Consider the following 11478-nt stretch of genomic DNA (forward strand, 5'->3'; position numbering starts at 1 on the left):
GCGCCACATGCAATTCACTCGAATGCCGTGAGCTGCGCCCACATTTCCACGTTATGACGTTCCTGGAGGACATCTTGCCACGACAAATGGTTACACCGTTCTCCACAGATCAACCTGGAGATGCGACGCTTCGTTGGATGCTTGTTTGACCCCTAAAGAATAATGAAAAATGAAATGTTATAAGGTGGCTTCATTTTACTCTTCAATCGTTTGCTAAATATTGATGGCAATGCTTATTGGAAAAGTCGAATTATATACCTCAAGTGCCTTGGAAATAACGAGTTATCTAAAGTGTCCTATCTCTTCGATTGCCACGGAACGAATGACATTACGGGGCATGGACATTTTGGGCTGAGTGGGGACGCGTGGGGATAGGCTGCTAACAACCCTAATCTTATACATTAGGAAAACTTTCAAAGTTCCATCTACCTTTATTTTAATAAAATATTCGAAATATTACAGTCTTTACTGCCTTCGTTAAATATTCTACATCGTCATCGTCTTATAATAAATGAACATTACTATCTCAATGAAAACTGACTAATGTAAAACTTGAATTACCTTAGAAAGAAATTTGGACTTGAAATTATATATTAGTCGCGTATGTAAACGAATAAAGCACTTCAAAACTATGAAAGACCCGTCTGTTCTGACTCTTTAATGGAATATTCAAAGTCCTTCCTGTCCTTACATCTTAATTTTTGGGGTAGAAATTACTCTCAACTCTCCTATATCTTTATTTTTTCTAAGAAGAAGTATGAGAATTGGATTGGGATGAATGTATTCCAATATTTTACATTGTATTTTATACAACAATTGCACTTTACTTGCGATTCACTATTCGGTAGCTGCGTAGTGTATAGAAACAGCACCCAAGGAGGATCCAGTGGACTCCAGTAATGCTCCAGAGACTCCAGCTGCATCTGAATGTGATGTTTTCATCTGGTGTCTGTTTGATCTCGGAAAACAAAATTGAAAACGTTATACACTACATACTGCACACTAAGGCTCACTTTTCATTAAAAATGGGAGCAATACTTATCAGTGGTCACGGACGTTGAAGGGTCAAGTTGTCCACTTGTTGACGGCCCTCGATGGATGCTTCGTATCCCGCAGCGCGTGGTCTGAACACTGACCAAGGATGGCGTACCCGCGAAGTCCCAAAGCCTTTGACATGGTTCAGGTGAGGCTGATCTAGGAACAGACTAAAAACCGCCACGATCCGCACCCTTCAACGTCACAGGAGTGACTGAGAAGCAGTGCTGGGATGTGCCGTGACATAAGAAGAAGAGGGAGGGTATCGCCTACCATTTGATTACCTTTCCTACGCTATCCCCACTCTTCTACTTTTGTCCCCGCATATCGCAATACTGCTGAGGAACGTGCTACGCCGGTCGTGCACGATACTTACGCCTTCTTATTCTAAAATCGCACTAAGAAACCGGGCAACTTTAATCAGGTACCCTAAACGTCCTATCTCTATCTACCACGGAGCGTATGTGAATCTCATTGTGCACGAGTATTCTGGGCATACTAATTCTGGGTTGTGTGTTGACGGTAGGGATACATGGGCCTAGGATACGAACAGTCCCAATTTTATACAACACGAAAACTTTCAAAAGCGCGCCTATTAGTAGCACATTCAAAATATTATCAAATTTTACTATATTCCGAAGACTTTCCAGTTAATAGTTATTCAAAACTAGCTAATTACAGCTTGAATTACCTTACAAACGACGGGGTTTCAAAAGTTTCATTTATACATGTGAATAAATAGAGGACTTGAAAAATACGGAAGTCCCGTCTATCCTTGCTCCTTAATGGAGCATTCAATGTCTACCCTGTCCTTCTAGCTTAACTCTAAGGGGAGAAATTACTCTAAACTCGGGTATGTCTTTATTTCTTTCAAGAGGAAGTATGGGAATAGGGTTGGTGGTGTTAATGTAGTTGAATATTTTACATTACAGTTGCTTTGACAATACAATTGCATTTTACGTGGTGGATAACTGAGTACCGTGTAATGTCTCCATCAAGCCACGTTCCGCACCCATGGAGGTCCACGTCGTCTCCAAATATCTGTTGCCTCTGAATGCGCTGTTTTCATCCAGTGTCCGTTTGACCCACGAAAAAAAGAGAAAGAACATTATACACTACACTATACTATGCATACAAAGCACACTTTAAAGACACACAATAGGCATTAATATTAGCAGTTCACTTTTCACTTAAAATTTCAGCAATACTTATCAGAGGTAAAGTATGATGAATGTTCAAGCTGCCCACTGGTCAGAGTAGTCCAAGCGGTGGCGTCCGTCCAGTGACAATTGCACTCCAGGAAAACAGGGTAGAGTCCAGGGTAGTTTCAACCACAGAATTACCAGAACGATCTGCACTCTCTGGAGGTTCAAGCGCGACTGAGCAGTTCATCGTTCTCCAAGGGTACTTATACCTTCTCGACCAGAAGAGGGGCAATCTGTAATTGAAATCTCGAGATTAATAATAAAACCCTACACTATACACACTAAGCATACGTCAACCAGAAACTTTATCCATGCACTAATCACGCGCACGCCCAAGCACACAAGGTCTTAATGCTGACGGCTCACTTTTCATTAAAAATGGGAGCAATACTTATCAGTGATGAAGGACGATGAATGACCAAGTTGTCCACTTGATGCTGGCCTGGATAAATGCTTCGTATCACGCAGCCCATAGTCACATCACTCATCAAGGATGGCGTGTCCACGAAGTCCCATGGGCCTTTGACACGGGTCAGGGGAGGTTAATCTAGGAACAGACTAAAAACCGCCTGGACTCGCACCCCTCGAAATCCTAGGAGCGACCCTGGAGCAGAGGTGGAACGTACCAGGATATATGTAGGGGAGGGGGGTTTTTGCCTACCACTCGATTGCCTTTCCTACTGTATCCCGACTCTTCTACTTTTGTCCCGGCAAATCGCAATACGGCTGAGGAACCTGTTGCACCGGTCGTGCAGGATATTTTCGCCTTTTTGTTTTAAAATCATTCTAAGAAACTGGGCAACTTTAGTCAAGTGTCCAAAACGTCCTATCTCTATCTGCCAACGGAATGTACATCGATCTTATTGTGCACGAGCATTCTGGGCACACTAACTCTGGGCTGTGAGTCGACGGTCGGTATACATGGACCTAAGATGCGAACGATCCTCGCACTATGCAACACGAAAACTTTCAAAAGCTCCCCTTTTAGTAGCACATTCAAAATATTATCAAATTTTATTATATTCCTCAAATTTTCAAGTTAATAGTTACTCAAAAGAAGCTATCTATAGTTTGAATTACCGTAGAAAAGAATTCGGTTATCAAAAATTTTAGTTATATATGTGAATAAATAAAGGACTTGAAAAATACGAAAATCCCGGCTATCCTCGCTCCTTAACGGAGCATTCAATTTCTTCAATGTCCTTCTATCTTAACTCTAAGGGGAGAAATTACTCTAAACTCGGGTATGTCTTTATTTCTTTTAAGAGGAAGTTTGGGAATAGGGTTGATGGTGTTAATGTAGTTGAATATTTTACATTACAGTTGCTTTGACAATACAATTGCGTTTCCCGTGGTATTTACTACGTGTTGAATAACTGCGTACCATGGACCGTCTCACGCAAGCCACGTTCAGCGTCCATGGAGGTCCACATCGTCTCCAAATATCTGTTACCTCTGAATGCGCTGTTTTCATCCAATGTTCGTTTGACCCATGAAAAAAGAGAAAGAACATTATACACTACACTATACTATACATACTAAGCACACGTTGAACACACACAATAGGCTTTAATATTATCAGTTCACTTTTCACTTAAAATTTGAGCAATACTTATCAGAGATAAAGTTTGATGAAATGTCAAGTTGGCCACTGGTCAGAGTAGTTCAAGCGGTGGCATCTATGCAGCGACTATGCCACTCCACGAAAACAGGGTAGAGTCCAGGGTAGTTTCAACCACAGAATCACCAGAACGATCTGCACTCTCTGGAGGTTCAAGCGCGACTGAGCAGTTCATCGTTCCCCAAGGGTATTTATACCTTCTCGACCAGAAGAGACTGAATCTAAAACTGAAATTTCGCGGTTCATAATAAAACACTTCACTATACGCATTAAGGCCACGTCAACCAAACACTTTGCGTATACACTAAGCACGCGCGCGCACACGCACACAGGCTGATAATGCTGGCGGCTCACTTTTCATTAAAAATGGGAGCAATACTTATCTGTGGTAAAGTATGGATGAAAGGTCAAGTTGTCCACTGGTCAGAGTAGTCCAAGTGGCGGCGTCTGTCCAGTGACTATGGCACTTCACGAAAACAAGCTAGAGTCCAGGATAGCTCCATCGCAGAAACACCAGAATTATCTGCACTCTCTGGAGGTTCAAGCGCGACTGAGGAATTGACTGTTCTGCAAGGGTATTTATACCTTCTCGAACAGAAGAGGGGGGATCTGGAACTGAAATTTCTAAATTAATAGTAAAACACTACACTATGCACACTAAGCATACGTCAAACAGAGACTTTATCCATGCACTCAGCACGCGCACACCCAAGCACCCAGGGTCTTAATACTGGCGGCTCACTTTTCATTAAAAATGGGAGCAATACTTATCGGTGGTCAAGGAGGATGAATGATCAAGTTGTCCTCTTGATACTGGCCTGGATGGATGCTTCGTATCCTGCAGCACATGGTGTGAACACTGATCAAGGATGGCGTACCCGCGAAGTCCCAAGGGCCTTTGACATGGGTCAGGGGAGGCTAATCTAGGAACAGACTAAAAACCGCCACGATCCGCACCCTTCGACGTCACAGGAGTGACTGAGGAGCAGTGCTGGGATGTGCCGTGACATAAGAAGAAGAGGGGGTGTATCGCCTACCACTTGATTACCTTTCCTACGCTATCCCCACTCTTCTACTTTTGTCCCCGCATATCGCAACACTGCTGAGGAACGTGTTGCGCCGGTCGTGCACGATATTTACGCCTGCTTATTCTAAAATCGCACTAAGAAACCGGGCAACTTTAATCAGGTCTCCTAAACGTCCTATCTCTATCTACCACGGAGCGTATGTCAATCTCATTGTGCACGAGTATTCTGGGCATACTAATTCTGGGCTGCGTATTGACGGTGGGGATACATGGGCCTAGGATACGAACAGCCCCAATTTTATACAACACGAAAACTTTCAAAAGTGCCCCTATTAGTAGCACATTCAAAATATTATCTAATTTTACTATATTCCGAAAATTTTCCAGTTAACAGTTACTCAAAACTAGCTATCTATAGCTTCAATAACTTTAGAAAAGAATTGGGGTTTCAAAAATTGTAGTTATATATCTGAATAAATAAAGGACTTGGAAAATGCGAAAGTCCCGCCTATCCTTGCTCCTTAATGGAGCATTCAATATTTTCCCTGTCCTTCTATCTTAACTCTAAGGGGAGAAATTACTCTAAACTCTGGTATGTCTTTATTTCTTTTAAGGGGAAGTATGGGAATAGGGTTGGTGCTAATGTTGTTGAATATTTTACATTACAGTTGCTTTGACAATACAATTGCGTTTCCCGTGGTATTTACTACGTGTTGAATAACTGCGTACCATGGAACGTCTCACGCAAGCCACGTTCAGCATCCATGGAGGTCCACATCGTCTCCAAACATCTGTTGCCTCTGAATGCGCTGTTTTCATCCAGTGTCCGTTTGACCCACGAAAAAAAGAGAAAGAACATTATACACTATACTAAACACCCTAGGCTCACGTCAAACACACGGACAAAAGGCTTTAATATTAGCAGTTCAGATTCATTTAAAATTTAAGAAATACTTATCAGTGGTAAAGTATGATGAAATGTCAAGTTATCCACTGGTCAGTGTAGTTCATGCGGTGGCATCTGTCCAGTGACTATGGCAATCCAGGAAAACAGGGTAGAGTCCAGGGTAGTTCCATCACAGAATCACAAGAACGATCTGCACTCTCTTGAGGTTGAAGCGGGACTGTGAAGTTCGTCGTTCCCCAAGGGTATTTATACGTTCTCGAGCTGAAGAGGGGGAATTTGCAACTGAAATTTCGAGATTAGTAATAAAACACTGCACTATACACATTGGGCATACGTTAAACAGACACTTTACCCATGCACTAAGCAATTCCGCGCACTAGCACACAAGGTATCAATGCTGACGACTCACTTTTCATTAAAAATGGCACAAATACTTATCATTGGTCAAGGGCGATGAATGATCAAGTTGTCTACTTGATGACGGCCCTCGATCGATGCTTCGTATCTTGCAGCGCATAGTCTTATCACTGTTTAAGGATGGCGTACCCGCGAAATCCCATGGGCTTCTGATATGGAGCAGACGAAGCTCGCGAAGAAATTAACCAAGAACTGTCATGACCTGCTTGCTTCAAAATCTCACGAGCAAATGACGAGGGATTTGGTCGTGGAGGGTCGTTTTCAAAATGTCTTCCAGTGACGTCATAGAGTGGAAAAATGAAGGCGCCGCATGCAATACACCGAATTACTGTGACTTTCGCGCTCTTCTCCACGTTGTGACGTTCCTCGAGGACATCTTGCCCCGATAAATGGTTACACCGTTCACCACAGATTAACCTGAAGATGCGACGCTTCGTTCGATGTTTGTTTGATCCCTGAAGAAGAATGAAATATGAAACGATATAAGGTGAAAATGGTAAAGGGTAAAAATGATATAATACTTATCAATGGTCAAGGATGACGAATGATCAAGTCGTCCACTTGATGATGTCCCTCGATGGATGCCTCGTATCTTGCAACACGTGGTCTGTTCACTGATCAAGGATGGCGTACACTCGAAGTCCCACTGGCCTTAGACATCCGTCAGGGGAGGCTAATCTAGGAACAGACTAAAAACCGCCACGACCAGCACCCTTCGAAGTCTCAGGAGCGACTGAGGATCAGTGCTGAGATTTGCCGGGACATAAGAAGAAGAGGGGGTGTATCGCCTACCACTTGATTACCTTTCCTACGCTATCCCCACTCTTCTACTTTTGTCCCCGCATATCGCAACACTGCTGAGGAACGTGTTGCGCCGGTCGTGCACGATATTTACGCCTTCTTATTCTAAAATCGCACTAAGAAACCAGGCAACTTTAATCAGGTACCCTAAACGTCCTATCTCTATCTACCACGGAGCGTGTGTCGATCTTATTGTGCACGAGTATTCTGATTACACTAATTCCGAGCTGTGTGTTGACGGTGGGGATACATGGGCCTAGGATACGAACAGCCCCAATTTTATACAACACGAATGCTTTCAAAAACGCGCCTATTAGTAGCACATTCAAAATATTATCTAATTCTACTATATTCCGAAAATTTTCCAGTTAACAGTTACTCAAAACTAGCTATCTATAGCTTCAATAACTTTAGAAAAGAATTGGGGTTTCAAAAATTGTAGTTATATATCTGAATAAATAAAGGACTTGGAAAATGCGAAAGTCCCGCCTATCCTTGCTCCTTAATGGAGCATTCAATATTTTCCCTGTCCTTCTATCTTAACTCTAAGGGGAGAAATTACTCTAAACTCTGGTATGTCTTTATTTCTTTTAAGGGGAAGTATGGGAATAGGGTTGGTGCTAATGTTGTTGAATATTTTACATTACAGTTGCTTTGACAATACAATTGCGTTTCCCGTGGTATTTACTACGTGTTGAATAACTGCGTACCATGGAACGTCTCGCGCAAGCCACGTTCAGTATCCATGGAGGTCCACATCGTCTCCAAATATCTGTTGCCTCTGAATGTGCTGTTTTCATCCAATGTTCGTTTGACCCATGAAAAAAAGAGAAAGAACATTACGCACTACACTATACTATACATACTAAGCACACGTTAAACACACACAATAGGCATTAGTATTAGCATTTCACTTTTCACTTAATATTTGAGCAATACTTATCAGAGATAAAGTTTGATGAAATGTCAAGTTGGCCACTGGTCAGAGTAGTTCAAGCGGTGGCATCTATGCAGCGACTATGCCACTCCACGAAAACAGAGTAGAGTCCAGGGTAGTTCCACCACAGATTCACCAGAACGATCTGCACTCCCTGGAGGTTCAAGCGCGACTGAGAAGTTCATTGTTGTCCAAGGATATTTATACCTTCTCGGCCAGAAGAGGGGGAATCTGTAACTGAAATTTCGGGATTAAAGAAACGAAGAATAACTTACAAAAAATCAATATTTCTAATTGATTGCAGTAGTTTCTGCAAGTATTGCAATAATTTGTTTGTGCAAGAAGATTTGGCAATTCCCAACATTTAATCGTTTTCTATATTTTCAAAAAAAGCACTTAGGAAGGGACGTTGTTTAAATGCATATTGTACAACTATAATTCTTTCAACTGAAATATGATATTTTATCATTAGTTATGGTTTTTTAATGAATATATCTTTATTATGAATTTGCTTAAATAATAGTCGATGTTAAATTTTAGTTATTTCTTAGTATTGCTTATTCAAAAAGTAGAATTATAAAGCTCAAGTACTTGATGGAGTGTTAAGAACATGACAGACTATCCAGCGACTATGATAGTCCATGAAGCCCAATGAAATAAAGTTTTAATATTAATTTGTGAGATGTTAAGCTAGCGAGTTAGTTAGCTTACAATATAGACTTAAGACCAGACTTGAAAATAAAAAGAAAATTGAAAAATAGAGATATTACTATTGATTAATGATACTTAACTACTGATCAAGAATAGTGAATGACGATGAGCCATTGAGACCCTTGATGGATCATGGATTACTGCCAGAGTCCGATCAAACACTACTTGACAATCCACTCGCGTCAAAGTCTCGAGAGCGACTGAAGAGCGTGCAGTCCCACGGCGGTATTTATACCTTCCCCACCACGTGACTCTTTGGGTAAGGCAGATTATCGATATATTTGCTCTTACCAACAATATAACAGTTTTTCTTAATATGTGATAAATATATTGTAATAATAAATAAACAAGTTTGGTGTTTAAAATCGTTGTATATTATTATTCATACAATATCACTGTGCGGGTTAAAAGTTATAAACTCTTATCTCAGCTATGTATATGAAGCGAGTGCTCGCTTAAATTCATGGCTGACAATCTGAAAAAGCTCAAACACAATTACGTTATTCTTGTAGCTAATTGTAAGCACCCTGTATAATGGAATTAAATAGGAACTGCGTTACGACAAATATTGAAATGCCCGCTATTTCTTATATAGTTCTGAATACATCTTTGCAGGTGGTGTCAGACATGTTCATAAACTGATCTATTGTGTGACTATGCTCTACTGATATTGCAGGCTGACATATGATTTTGACAGTTTAAAATCTCAATTGTTTTCAAATTCATAAATATTTTTTGAGCCTGTATTACTTTACGTAAATTGGAAACTGAGAAATACGGGATTAATGTAGAATGGCGGAGAAAGACGAAACTTCCATGAAACTGAAAACCGAATCAACGAGAGAGGTTATGAAAGAAAAAGAAGCTGATATTAGTCGTTATTTCGAAAATACATCTCACACGATTTTTGATGAGATTGTTCCTCCTAAAAAAGATGACTTTTTCGACATGCAAAGAGGTTCTAGTAGCAGAATTCCAGATTTTGAGTTGTTAGCAGATCACTCGAATGAATTTCTGAAAAGTAATGCATTGTTAGGTAACGAACGATTCGATCATAGTGCATTAAATGACATGCACAGAGATGTATGGATACCTTCTGAACAGACACGCAAAGTGTTGCGAAGCATTGTCACATCAACAAGTGGAAGCAATTCTATCGACAGAGAAAATCTGACTATGCCTGGACTTGCGATACAAGGAGATATGCCTGACTTAATAAAAACTACAGCAATACATTTTCTGGGTGAAGATGAAAATATTCATAGAAATGTACTTACAGCGTCTGATGTAACGCAAGATGAACGTGGCTTGAGGAACTTAATTCAAGCTGGCTGTTATAAGGCAGCTATAAATTTGTCAGGGAGACTTTTAGCGGTATATGCTCAGGGATATGGCAAAATAAATCAGCCTAGCAAACATACTCCACATTCTTTACAATTGTGGTACACTAGGCTTGCTTTACTTACTAAGCTGAGACAAGTAGATGTATTACAGAAAGAGTCTATACCATTTGGTAATTTAGATAAGCCAGATATATATTTTACATATTACCCTGAACTCTATGGTACCAGACCGGGTTCTATGGCTTCATTTTCCTTTAGGTTATTATTAGCTGAAATTCCATTGTATTGTGGAAAGCCGAAACAAGCCTTAGATAATTTGTACAAAATTTTAGCTACAGTAAATCAAATAATAACAAATTTTAATAATGGAGTTTGTGGGGATGGATCTCAAGTTAAAATAAATGAAACAGAACAGGAAGATGCTATAAGACTATGGAAAGGCAGGAGATCAAGGGTTCTCATATCTATCACTAATTGTGCAGTCAGCATGAGGAACTATGTCCTGGCTATTGATATTTTAGAGAAGCTATGTGATTCTTCAGATTGGACCCCAGAACAACTTGACGCATTGAAATCTAGTATAGGAAGACTGCATTTATTTTTGGGAGATGTTTCAGCAGCTGAGAAGTTGCTTATAAATCGGCATAAAAAAGACAGTGGCCCAACTGTCAGGGAATTAATGGACAGAGGATTGATGGCAGTAGCTCAGAATTTGTTTCAGGAGGCATACAAATGTTTCCAAGAAGCATCAACAATAGATCCCTCAAATATTGCATTGACTAACAATATGGCTGTTTGCCTTTTATACACAGGACAATTAAAAGCAGCAGTACACTTATACGAAAGTGCAATTACAAAGAACCCTGTGAAAAGTTTACAAGAACCAATACTGTTGAACATATGCAGTGCATATGAGTTGCACACAACACATTGTGAACAACCAAAGTTGCATCTTTTGAGTCAGCTAAATAGGTATAAGGGTGATGCTGTAGATGTACAATGTTTAAAATTGGCTTTGTAAAATAAAGCACAAATTTCGAATCAGAAAGTAATTTATTTATTTATGTATAAAGCACTTCATAATTACCGGCATACTTGTGATCTTGTAAAAAAATTAAATAAAAAAAATGTACATCTAAGGAATTATAATTATTCACTATATGACACAGACCTATCCAAAAAAACTTCCAATATAAATTCTTCTTAAACCTAAACTGAAGAAGAAATGATGTGCGGTAATTGATACATGTATATCTGATAATTAAATTTTTCTCTATTATCCTATTATGAAACGAAAGGGAAAATAAAATTGACATACATCTTAGGAACGAGTTAAGATACTACATTAAACAAAATTTATATTTCTACGTAAATACAATATTATGTTTATCGTACAAAATGAAATCGAAATTAAATCAGTACCAAAAATTAACATAGTGATTACCGCACGTCGTGCCATTCGGTATTGCACAGA

The 11478-nt window shown here is 39.9% G+C and overlaps 1 protein-coding gene across 1 annotated transcript; it reads left to right on the forward strand.

Annotated features, from left to right (window-relative positions):
* Positions 1 to 9331: 9331 nt before the first annotated feature.
* On the forward strand, positions 9332 to 11258 carry LOC143182698 (trafficking protein particle complex subunit 12). The gene has a single exon (XM_076383902.1). It carries the CDS (start codon positions 9454 to 9456, stop codon positions 11023 to 11025), a length of 1572 nt encoding a protein of 523 aa, XP_076240017.1. The 5' UTR covers positions 9332 to 9453; the 3' UTR covers positions 11026 to 11258.
* The last annotated feature ends 220 nt before the right edge of the window (positions 11259 to 11478 follow it).

This window comes from Calliopsis andreniformis, chromosome 8 (assembly GCF_051401765.1).
Source record: "Calliopsis andreniformis isolate RMS-2024a chromosome 8, iyCalAndr_principal, whole genome shotgun sequence".
Classification (NCBI taxonomy): Eukaryota; Metazoa; Arthropoda; class Insecta; order Hymenoptera; family Andrenidae; genus Calliopsis; species Calliopsis andreniformis.

What these genes read in the sequence shown, in the direction of transcription:
- LOC143182698 (XM_076383902.1), top strand. Translation starts at nt 9,454, where the DNA reads ATGGCGGAGAAAGACGAAACTTCCATGAAACTGAAAACCGAATCAACG.